This window comes from Boleophthalmus pectinirostris, unplaced genomic scaffold (genome assembly GCF_026225935.1).
Source record: "Boleophthalmus pectinirostris isolate CB_2022bp ecotype Guang Dong unplaced genomic scaffold, ASM2622593v1 HiC_scaffold_22, whole genome shotgun sequence".
Classification (NCBI taxonomy): domain Eukaryota; kingdom Metazoa; phylum Chordata; class Actinopteri; order Gobiiformes; family Gobiidae; genus Boleophthalmus; species Boleophthalmus pectinirostris.
Window position 1 is genome coordinate 2291554 of NW_026571190.1, and position 13259 is coordinate 2304812.

The 13259-nt window shown below is 40.1% G+C and overlaps 1 protein-coding gene across 1 annotated transcript in view; it reads right to left on the bottom strand.

The window, feature by feature from the left end:
- Nucleotides 1–13259, bottom strand: part of mad1l1 (mitotic arrest deficient 1 like 1) — a 237739-nt gene that overhangs the window by 204704 nt on the left and 19776 nt on the right. Inside the window, exon 10 of the mRNA XM_055158345.1 lies at nt 7945–8031. Within this exon, the coding sequence (XP_055014320.1) occupies nt 7945–8031 (87 nt within the window). The remainder of the gene's footprint in view (nt 1–7944; nt 8032–13259) is intronic.

Here is a 13259-nt window from a genome sequence, read left to right on the forward strand (position 1 = left end):
CTCCCCCACCTCTGCCCTGCATTGTCTGACAATTCCCACATGAACACCTAAACAAAAGCGACAGCATAAGCTCATTGTTCTACACTGCAGTGAACACGATATAATAAGTTGATCTACTAGTGTTTATTAATACTTTACCAATCAGTAATGTTCAGTTGATGTGGACGCGGTGCTTGAGCTTCGTGCACCTCAAATTCCTCATCCGATTCCGGGTCCAACACATGCGGCTGAACGCGTTGTATCGTCATGATGAATAAAAGTTTATTCCTGCCTCTATCAGGGTGCACGCTTGTCTCCCCCTCCCTCCCTGAGATGGCGGAGGAAGGGCGACTCACTCGTCGCCTACGTCACGTTTGGAGGGCGGAGCCTGTGCTTTCTCAGGACAGGCGGGGGGAGGAGCAATAGTCGGTTTTTCATAGAGATCCTGGTCTGTGACTGTCTCCAAGAAATCAGTAAGACTTCAAAACTATTGTGTAATGAATGTTCCAAAACCCAAATTGTGTTTGTTTATGTGCAGAAGACACAATGTGAAAAGAGTTATTTTGCATGAGACAGGCCGGTCAGAGTCAATCAAAGGGTTGTTGTATGTGGCCCGGGAGCTGGACAATGCCCTGGCCTGTACTAGACTGTGGAACTGCTTACCAACTGAATTGAAATTGGAAGCCAACAGCAACAAATTTAAAATTAAATTAAAATGACTGAACATTTCCAACCACAAATGTTCTCTTGGTAAATGTATTGATCCCATGTACTTCTGATCTGTATGTATGGTAACTAATTTTGTTACCGACTCAGAGGTCAGTGGACGTTGCCTAGTGATATGGACTGACACGCCCCTTTTCCTAGAACGGAGATTGAGCAAGAATTCTCAATCAGAATCCAAAATTAATGCATCCGGTGTCACTTGTATAAACCGTTTCTTTTGTGTTTGGATGCTTTGGTGATTTAAATGGCAATTTCAGTCACTCGTATTACTGCAATACCTTACTGCGCCTATATCACAGCAATACCTTACTGCATCTGTATTACTGCAGTACCTCACTGTGTCTATATTACTGCAGTACCTTTCAGCATCTGTATTACTGCAGTACCTTACTGCGTCTGTATTACTGCAATACCTTACTGCATCTGTATTACTGCAGTACCTCACTGTGTCTATATTACTGCAGTACCTTTCAGCATCTGTATTACTGCAGTACCTTACTGCTCTATTTTACTGCGTCTATATTACTGCAGTACTTTACTGCGTCTATATTACTGCAGTACTTTACTGTGTCTGTATCACTGCCTATGGTTCAGTATTCAGTGTAACCCAATGGTTTTAGCCAATTTCCTGCTAGCTAACATGCCAAAATGATCTACCATCACATGACACCAACGCCGAGTCCAACAATAAAAGGTTGAAGCGTGGACATGATGTCATACCCGAGATCCAAGTGGAAGACGGATGGATCAACGAATGCAACATCAAAGAAAGCATCTGGCTTGTCTAATGTGATTGTAATGTCATTTGAAAAAGAAAAAAAAAAAAGCTAGCTCCATGCAGGATCGCCATGGATACAGGAAAAATGAACTGAAACTGCAATGTTGCATACAGGAACCCACACACGTTTCATTGTTTAGTTTCATTTTAACGGTGAATAAAAGCGTGGAGAGGCACGCACGCGGCTCGCCTCGTATCCTCACGTATTTGTTTTCATTAGAGCTGCTCGTTTGATCATGTGACACTTGCAGAAAATCCTTGGTGGAAGCGGCAGGTGTGTGGTACGGCTGTTCCTCAAGTGAGTATGAGACAAATCGCTACAAAATGTCTTTGTGTCTGTAGTCTACACACACACTTTTTGACAAGTCTTAAAAACTGAAGATTTTGAAATCCTCTAGTGTGAAGCAAGCTTTAAGAGATTTTCTTTTAGTGCAGCCTCAAAAAGTGATGCAACTTTTCACCCAGAGCAGACAAACACGGCTCAGCGGCACAGTGTAGGCCCGTCACCGTGCAGAAAATCCAAATCAAATGTAAATTACAAAATGAAGTGGTGCAATTACTGAATCGCAGAGGCGGCAATTATTTATATAATGAATGCAAAGAACTAACAGAACTTTTGTCATCTCGAAACTGTACATCAGCTCAGTCGGTAGAGCATTTGTCCACTGATCCAAAGGCTGGTGGTTCGAATCCAACAAGACACTTACTGTATTTTCCGCACTATTAGGCGCTCTGGATTATAAGGAGCACTTTGAATGGTCATAAAATGGTCTATTTTCGAACTTTTTTCATAAATAAGCTGCACCAGAGTTTAAAGGAAACTTAACAGTTCACAGTGACTCTGGGCTTTGTTCAGTTGTGGCGTGTGGGGGAGGGTGCTGTCTGGGACCAACGGATTGTTGGCGTGGTCGCTAGGGCTGGGTATCATTAAGAAGTTGCCGATACGATACATATCTCGATACATAGGCCACGATACAATGCATATCTCGATACGATACATATCTCGATACAGTACACTTTCAATTCAATACAATATATTTCAAATTGATTCGACATGGTTCAACAAAAATCAAGGCTAAATCATGAGTGTGACACTTTGATAAACCACTTGTGCAAACTTCATATGAAACACAAACATTTTACTCATCAAAACAGTAAAAATGTCAAATACGTCGCATAAACAAGTATTCTTCCTCTAAACAACCAACAAACTGTAGCTCTGTAACAAAATAATTGAGTAAAATATAAGAAAAAATACTCTTGGCGATATATCGATACAGCAGCCCATGATATCGATACAGTATCAACACATTTAATGATATGATATATTGATATTTTTGCACACCCCTAGTGTTCGCAGTGACTCAGTTGTTCAGTTGTGTCTAGAAGTGGCACATTGCGCTCGCTTTTTCGCTCCGTTCGGCGTGGAGTGATGAGTGTGGCTGCGGGTGTTTTTGGTTGAGCGGTCGCTGTCTGCTCCGTGTGTGTTGGCGGGTGGTGCGGCTTTGCAGTTTACTGAACGCGTGGAGCGCCCTATACATGAATCCCGAGTGGATTCATGTATAGGGCGCTCTGGATTGCAGGGCGCGCGGTCGTTTTCTGATGGGTTTGGAGGCTCAAGAGCGCAACCTATAGCCCGGAAAATACGGCAATCCACCTCGCCCCTAGTGTCTGCGTACACTGGTGTTTGTATGTTAATTTGTGAAGTGGTTCCTTGTTGTAAAGTGCTTTGAGTGCCCTGAAGGTGGAAAAATGCTGTATAAAAATGTGACCATTACAAGGGACACAAGGGATTCTTAGTTAATCTTTAATTTCTTTTTAATCTTTAATTCTTAGTTCAACTTTGCATCTCTCTTAATGCTCCTGGAGTTGTTTACAATGCACACTCACAATCTTTAGCAAAACTAATTGCAATCACAGTATATTAAAGAGGGGGTATTATGGAAAATCCACTTTTGTTTTAGCTTTCTACCATGTTTAAATGTTCCTCCTTTATCAAAAACATGCCTGAAGAGGTCTTATGTGTCATGCATGCAAGTTTGAACCCTATTCAGAACCTTCTTCAGGTTAGCTGCTCCCACACGACACTCCTCCATAAATCTACAAAAGCATGATACAAAACAATACACCACAACTTCACAAACCTGATGCAATGTAGTGCAAACCTGATGCCATAGTTTCATTAGCGGGATGCACGCTGTTTGTGCTGTGATAGCGCTCTGAAGGGGGAATGACTTAGTGCAGTGAGCAAAGGGAGGGAGGATGAAATTGAAACTTATAAACACGTTAATACTTTGTTTTTGGAGAGTATATAGCATTTTTTTTAAAACAATAAGAGGTAACATGGTGACCTAAATATATTATGTTTTCATTTAATAACCCAAAGAAGAAGTAAAATACTCAATCTGTGTATCATTCGTTTTTCAAAATGAAACCAAAAATAAGAAAAAAACTTCATTATTTGTCTCCAAAACCAAAATGACAAAACAGATAACTATTATTTTTTTTTCAGTTTTCGATTTTGTGTTTAAATGAATAATGGAAAAACACAGATAATGGTTGTTTCCTGTTTCCATGACTTAAACTCTGATGCTGGACTTTTGCGCCGTGTAAGGACTGAACCAGGACTGAACCAGGACTGAACCAGGACTGAACCAGGACTGAACCAGGACTGAACCAGGACTGAGTGTCGGGACGGGTCCGGAGGTGCGCCCATGTAGACTGTTGGGTGACCACAGGACCTGCGCAGAGCTCCACACCCGGCTAAGAGCAGCTGACACATGATCAAGCTTTGTGGACACCCTGCTCGAAGTTCTCTCTCACTCTTAAGTCCAAGATTAGTCCTGTTTTAGTCCTGGTTCAGTCCTGGTTCAGTCCTCTTTTAGTCCTGGTTCAGTCCTGTTTCAGTCCTGTTTTAGTCCTGGTTCAGTCCTGGTTCAGTCCTGTTTTAGTCCTGGTTCAGTCCTGGTTCAGTCCTGATTCAGTCCTGGTTTAGTCCTGGTTTAGTCCTGGTTTAGTCCTGGTTCAGTCCTGTTTTAGTCCTGGTTCAGTCCTGATTCAGTCCTGTTTTAGTCCTGGTTCAGTCCTGGTTCAGTCCTGTTTTAGTCCTGGTTCAGTCCTGTTTTAGTCCTGTTTTAGTCCTGGTTCAGTCCTGGTTCAGTCCTGATTCAGTCCTGGTTTAGTCCTGGTTTAGTCCTGGTTCAGTCCTGATTCAGTCCTGGTTCAGTCCTGATTCAGTCCTGATTCAGTCCTGGTTTAGTCCTGTTTTAATCCGGCATCACAGTTTAAGTCACGGAAACGGGAAACGGCTGTGATCCGTTTTTTTCATTCTTCATTTAAACACAAAATCGAAAACTGAAAAAAACAAATCATTACCCATTTTTTTCATTTTGGTTTTGGAGACAAATGAAGAAACTAGTTTAGTTTTTTTGTTTTCTTATTTTTGTTTTTATTTTGAAAAATGTATTAACAAATGACACACGGATTCTACCCCCTCTTTAAAATCTTAAATCCAGTGACTAATTGGACAGTTCTTCATTAATTCACCATGAATTCTAAAACAACACAGCAGGAAACACTGAACACATTAAAGCTCTTTTTAACACATGTATAGCGTCAGAACATCTTTTTCCCACAGGACTTTGTTGACGTGCCAGCTGGGTGCTTGTGTAGCGTTTGGGTTAGAGGACAGGTCTGTGTGAGTGAATGGGTGCCGTCCCAGCGCTCGCGGGGTTATCAAATTGTTTCCTTTTTGTGGAGGACGCGGAGATCCATCAGCCCCAGCGGAGGAAGAGGAAGAGGAAGAGGAGGAGGTGGGAGAGGAGAGGGAGGAGGAAGAAGAAGAAGAGGAGGAGGGGGTCTGTCTGCTCGGCTAACCCACCTGTAGAGTGTTCTTCTCCAGTCTCATCTCCAGCTCTCCGTTTTGCTGCTCCAAGCGCTGTCTCTCCGCCTCCAAGTCTTCAATCTTCTGTCTGCAACACAAGCCCCCACAAACTCAATAGAACGCACTCAGGTGATGTTATAGAAGTCAAAAAGTGTGGAGCTGGAAAATGGACTATTTCAAACTGTAGAATGCAATCTCTCTGTTATTTCTAGGCATATCCACATGAGACAAAAACAGACAAAAACTTCAGTCTCTTTTCTCTCAGCGTGAATTAAAGACCCTGTTTTGTCATACTGTATTATATGTATATGTATTATAAGGAACTATTTTTTTTCATGGTTTGGGTGTTTACTGCGACATATACTCAGGTGTGATTTATATATTATAAGTTTCACAGTGGAGCGGTGAGAGGTTCTAGTCTTGTGTGTGAGTATGTGCTGCTCCTGTTCCTCCTGTACCACTGTCACTTCACTCTACTGCACATGTCTCCTGCAGAAAGAGCCTCTCTTCTGTCTGTATCATGTCAGTCGATCGCACCATTACTTCTGCACCACTGAAAATGTAACATTTAAGTAAACTTATAAAGACACTGAGAAGACTGAACACAAATGCCCCCAAAAACAAAATCAGATTCTGCAGATTACAAACTGCAAGTCTTGAAATCTGCAGCTGAAAATGATAATCGAGCAGCAGAAAACGTTTGGAGTGAGAGAGAAACTTGTGACCCCAGTAGGATGCACCATGAAACTTTCCTGAAGTCACTGGATGGATGGACAAAGTCTGGACTTCAGTGACACTGAAACCATCCTGTCGGGATTCAGAAAGACCCGAATAATTCTAACTGGAACTGATGCTGAGTCTGACGACAGCGACACAGAAGAGTTTGCGGCGCTCTGTTTACCTCCGGAGGTCGAGTTGTTCAGAAGTGACACCGAGGATGAAGAATTGAATGGATTTAGTGATTTGGAGTGAGATGGAGAGTTTGGTAAACTTGTTCTGTTCTGTTGTTTATGTTATAGTTTATCTGAAGAACTGTTCATATGTGACGTTAACAGTCTGTTCTTCTCTCTTCTATTGTTTTTACTACAACTAGACTTGACACAGGAAATGTCGGTTCCTGGTTTCTAATGTTATAAAATAAATTTCCCCCAAAAAAGTGCAACTTACGTATATATGTTTTTTCCTTCTTCATTACGCATTTTTTGGCTGGAGTGACTTATAGTCCTAAAGCATGGCATGCCAGTTGTTAGCCATGATGCCAAATCTTTGCTCTGGTCTCAGATAGTTGTGAAAAGCACTTATAAACTCATCGTGGTGAATAATGAGGATGCTCTGAGTGCATAAGGTAAGTGGCGAATAACATTGGACCACTGCTTTTTTTTATTATTATTTTTTTTTAAACAGTAAAAATCAGGTACAGCACCTTTAACTTGTTTTTGTTTTTTTCCACCACAGAGAAAAAGTTGTAGTATTATTTAGCGCTGTAACAATAAATATGAATAGTTGTAATTAATTTACTTAATTTACTCATATAATCACTGACTACTTTAATAATCGTCATTTGAATGAAATAGACCCTTAAACACAAGGCAATTTACGCTTTTAATCACAAATAAAAGCAGCATTATTAAAACTAAATGGCTAAAAAGAATAAACAATTTGTGATTTTTTTTTTTTTTTTAAATCAATGATAATAGTCTTAACCGAAAACATTCTCTATCTTGTCCTGTGCACAATTTTCTCCCACAAATTCATCAAATCAGTTTTATTTTGGATTAAAGATGCGTTGCGCAACTTTTCTGGTGGCGGGTCTGTCACCTGATGTTTTTTTTGTTCCACGTTAGAGATTAAAGATCTAGTTTAAGGGAGACAACTATAGGCTACATTACAGATCAGATCTATGGAGAGGCGCTCCTATTCACAGAGAGAATTATTGTATTTTTGAGCAATAGAAACACCTGTAAAGAATAAATGCTTGATAGATGTGTTTAATTTCATACAGTGGAATATTCCAGGCAAAGAAAAAACGGGACGACCTTCCACCAAAAAAAAGCCTTCTTCCAAAGTCTGAGCTCCAAGTCACATTTTTTGACTCTAGAGTGATATGGTTGAGTTTATTTATGTTGAGTTTATTGAAGTTGAATTTATTTATGCAGATTAGTAGTGCAGATAGTAATAATAATAATGATGATAATTTTAATATAAAACTGTTAATGATTCATCGAAAATCAACCATTAATTCTCCCGACGATCGATTAAAAAAATGTCATCAAATGCCCATCCCTAGTCTATTCTGCTTTCTGATTGGATAATTGTGTAAAATGTTTTATGCAATTAGTAATAAATCAAGTCGTGTATTTGATTTGACAATTTATGACATTTAAAATTTTAATCTTTCATACTCTCTCTTGAACTTTATAACAACTTGGGATAATAACATCTCCAGTTTCCTATGACGCCACAATCCTGACCTTTATACTTCACAAAACTAACAGATGTATTCTATAATAAACACATATTACACTGGTAGTGGTTTTTATAAAGTTATGTATAAGATAAGACGGAGCAGAGCAGTTACCGGCTGTTGAGCGTGTAGTTCTGTTCTTTGAGTGTGATCTCCCTCTGCTGGATCTGCATCACCTCCCTGAACAGATCCTCGGGGCTCCTGCAGGGGGCAGAGCAGAGCACAGTTAGCACACATGGATCAATAACACTGTCAGTATAAAAGGAGAACACCGCATGGAGGAAGAGTGGTTTTATCTGCCTCTGTGGGAGAATTATGGGGGAGATGAGAGCACAATACAAAGCACTTAACACATGCTAGGGCACTTTGGAAAGCAGAGCAATTCAAGAGCTACAACATGACACAACAAAGATTACACACAAAGAACACAAAGCTAAAAAATATATAAATGATGTGCTGGGTAGAGGCAGGTGATAAAGTGTCTAAAAGTATGCAGCAATCAGACTTTTTCAGTTCTGATAGTGATCATAATACTTTGCAGTAGTATCAGTTATGTCTGATATAGACAGAGACTGAAAACAGCATCTATTTCCTGATTAAAGAAGAAATATTGTCTGCTGTAGAGTATAATCTATGACACTGTGGATAAGAGCTGTGCCAGACAAACTAAAAAATCATGTAAACTTAAAATCTTTAGAAAGACACAGGGCCGTGCTTTTTGTAGGTAATTATGATTTCACTAAACAGGTAAAGACATGCAGAGTGTGGGAGTGGGAGAGGTGGGAGAAGGTCCATAAACATGTGGACAGATGAGGTTCATGGATCTGTCATCCTCAGAGGTAGACATAGATAGATAAGATGGTTAGATAAAGGTTCTGGAGAGCCAGGCTCTGGACAGTGGCTGTACTTCCTCGTCTTTAGTACTTTAAGACTGAACCATGTTTCTGTTCCACTGCTGAGCTGGTAATATCATGTGCATCACAGTGAAGAGTGGACACTAAACAAGAGAAAACGCTGCGATGATCTGACTCAGCATCTGTCTTTAATCCACTGGAGAGAGGACTGCAGAGGTGCTCTCACTCTTCTACTGCACTGTTCTGTACTGTACACATGTACTGTACACTATAGTCTAACATGTACTCTATACTGTACCCTACTCTACTGCACTGTACACATGTACTCTATACTGTACCCTACTCTACTGCACTGTACACATGTACTCTGTACTGTACACTATAGTCTAACATGTACTCTCTACTGTGCACTCCTGTACACTCCAGTACTCACTGTACACTCCAGTACTCACTGTACTCTCCAGTACTCACGGTACTGTACACACTATAGTTGAACATGTTTTTAGAACATTCACTGCAGTTCTGAAATGTGTTGCCAAGTTCTAGTAACGAGAGTTAAAACTCCAGTGAGTCTGCCCCATGGAAACGACCACTATAAGAGTAATTAGAGTTTGTTGGTGCCAGTGGATTACAAATCAGGATGTAATAGTGCTGCATGTGGTGCCAAATATGAAGTGGTTCTCACCTCACACAGAGAAACATTAGTCTGACGGAAATTACCAAGAGTAAAAGAATTAACCAACATAGTACGATATGTTTTCACAATTTGTTCAGTGTGCATCTCAATATTGATCTTAAACAACTGATTTGGGAAAACAATTAAACTAAGTAATGAGGTGCATGTCTGGACATGTTAATACAAGCACACCACAGTAATGAACACGATCTGATAATGTTTTTAAAGAGGATCACTGAAACCTGTGTGAATGATGTGAAATACAACTCCAGATATGTTTTACACAGGGACATGGTTAAAAGTTCAAAAAAAGACAATTCTGCATAATCTGTGTCCTTAAAACTATGAGACTGAGGGACGATGACCAGTCCAAAGGAGTGAGGAGCTGGTGAGGAGCAGATGAGCCTGGAGAGTCATCCCAAACACGCCCAACCCCGAACAGGAACCAAAGGGCGTTTAAATGCTAATGATGATGACGCTGATGAGGAGCATAATCCAAAAGACATATGGCTGATGTGGCTGTGTATTAGCGAGTAAGGGCCAGCGCACTGTAACCATCGTCATGTAAAAGCAGGTAAGGAAAATGTGCACGTCCCTCATTTGTAAACTCTGATTGTGGCGATAAAGCACTTTTTAATAGACTCTGAACGTAAAATTTCAATGATGCCGCTCATCTGGCTCTGGCAAAAACAACAGATGGCTTTTGATGCTTGTTAAGTTCCACATTCTTCTCAACCAAACTCCAAAATGATATTAACTCAGCACAATATGACAAACCCGAGGATTCGGCTCCGTGCACATTGTTAGAATTTTTACATCATTTCATATCTAATGAAATGTATAAAAGTTTGGTTTACCATAATGTTTGCTATTAGACAACATTATAGAAGTGAATACAGGCCAGGATAGTCACAGACAACAGCTCCCCCTGGTGTCTGAGAGTGATATTACAACCACACAGAACACAATGAATTTTTACATAATGTCAGAGCACGTGCTACATCTCATACGACAGACTCAAGGTAAAATTGAAACAACTTAAAGCCACAGTATGTAACTTCTTAGCCAAAACATAGACTAAACACAGATTATTGCACTGAAAAACAATGGAAAACATACGTCCTTTCTTGCTCCTGTGAGTAAGCTTGTATCTCCACAAACCTGACTTGTATTTAGCCTGGAGGAGGGCTGCATCCAGCTCGTTTCCATGGAAATGTTGTGTCTTTGGGTTTAATCTTCCACAGTATGGCATAAAACGATCTCCAGCTCCATGGAGAATATTCAAAATTAGTGCATCTGTAAAAGGTGCACTATGTCACTTTCTAGGGATGTAACAATAACTGAAATATCGTGATATCGTATCGTCAAAGTTCTCACAATAATATCGTGGACCATCACAATATATTGAATTACAAGTCTCTTTGCTTAAATAAAGAGTTAAGGGTGAAGAATAGTTCTGCTTCAACTCAACGTGCACTGCCGCCATCGCCTTGTTGTCGTCGTTTTTGATTTATGGATCTGTGTCAAGGTGTATGCACTGCGAAGTAATTCACTGCCAAAACGCTAGGGGGCGATGATATCTGTGCATTCATATATATACGGTCTGTGTGTACGACCCGCAGACATATAATCTCTGAAAAGTTTAACATGAACCATCTCTAACACGATAAAAGCACAGAACAGACTCAACATTAGTACAATGTGACTCTGTCACAGAAAGACACACTGAGTCTTGTCCTTTTTAAGTCCGACAGAAGCTGACCCTGTACCAGGAGCGAGCTGTTTTATGAGCGCTTTATTTATGTAAGTTAGCCATGCGGTTTTAAGTTTTGTTTCTGTAAAACGTAAACACATATGCGCAAAACTGCATTAAACACATTATTTTTCAATATATACTGAAAGAAAGAAAAGCTGACAGGAAATGTCTACAGAGCGGTGGTCGGGAGGACCAATCACAGCTCTTATCGTCTGTGTCGCTTCCTCTGCTGTCTGCGGCGTTTTGACGCGTAGTTAGAAAATTTCAGAGGTGCACGTCGGTCGACGCAGAGGCTCTGCATAGGGGTATGCGTCGACGCAGACTCTCTGCATTGTGACGCAGACGATTTGATGTTGGACCGTAAATTGGCCTTTAAGGTGCAGCAATAGACAGAGGGAACTACATAGACCATGATCCTTTGCTCCATTTCAGTGCAAACAAGAAGAAATAACAGTTCTAATTCTTAGTTTTTTGGATTAAGTCTTGTCAAGGCATTTTAAGAGAAAAACGTAGCATATGAACAGTTTTAGCTGTTTAGCCTTCACTAAATATTGCACTAAATATCATGCCGTGAGATGTATATCATGAAAATATCGTACAAAGAGATTTGGATATTGTTACATCCCTAATTGTGAGCCTCCCCACCATATAGTCAGCTTTCCCACAATATTGCAATAAATATCGTACCATGACAATATCGTATCATGAGACTTGGATATTGTTACACCCCTATCACTTCCTTTTTTTTTTTTTGCCGTAAAGACTTTCCTAATTTGGTTTCGTGCTGACAAGCGACTGAATACTTCTTTTAACATACATGAAGAAATGTGTCGATTTTGTGGATTTTATGGATCGTTATTTGGCGTCTACAGTAAAGGGGACAGCTGTTTGCCCAGCGCAGTTCTGCCTGTACGTGTTGGTGATTTTGATGTCTGTAGAGGAGAATATCCTATAATGACGGCTCTCGGTGCATTTGGTGATTTGTAGAACACATAAGACTGATGGATGACGGATAAGCAGAAGAAATGGATGGATGGACAGAAGACTGAATAGAGCTTATTCATTTAAGCAACTGGGGGGTATTTTTGAGGGTTGTTTAATCTGGTCATCACCCAGTAACACAATCTCTAACACAGTTACTTTGGGGAAAGTAACAGGTAACTATACATTTTTTGAAGGTTCTTGCCCAACACTGATTATTATATTGGCGAAACATGTTCACTTTCAGTGGGGAGTATATAAGGTACGTAAAACTTTGTGACAAACTTTTGACTTCCTCCTCCGGCTCTGCAAATGTATTCACACCACCCACCGTCTGTCTGAAAACTGTGCACCGCTCAATTCCAGACCAACATAATGCTACAGATTTTTTAAAATTTAAAACAACAACGCCCAAATCCAGGTATGAGAAAGTACTAATATTGTAAGTAAAATCGCTAAAATCTGTGAGCTGGAGACATTTGTCACAGTGAGGGACATGAGGACACTGGACAAACTGCTCTTCATCATGGACACTCCTGCTCCCCCACTGCACCAGACTATAGAGGGACATATAATACTCCCTACAACTGTACAACAACTCACCCACTGCACCAGACTATAGAGGGACATATAATACTCCCTACAACTGTACAACTCACCCTTATGGAACAGATAATACTCCCTACAACTGTACAACAACTCACCCTTATGTAACAGATAATACTCCCTACAACTGTACAACAACTCACCCTTATGTAACAGATAATACTCCCTACAACTGTACAACAGCTCACCCTTATGTAACAGATAATACTCCCTACAACAGTACAACAACTCACCCTTATGTAACAGATAAGCTTATGTTTCTGTCGATCGTCAGATCATCTTTGCACTTCCCTTGCTTTTTCTTACGACCTCATGTAAATAACTTAATTATCTAAATGTATGTACAAGTAAGTAAAAAAAAAGAGCAACATAAATACAGTATATTTATGTCTTATTTGACACTTGTCTCTTGCTATTTTGTATTGCTACTTATTTAGAATATTTTATTACCATTTTTATATTTTTATGTGGTCGGCAAACACTACAGGATTTTCTGGTCTGGAATTTTTTTTAATTTTTTTTTACAATTTGTGAACATGCAACATAAAGCGCACAA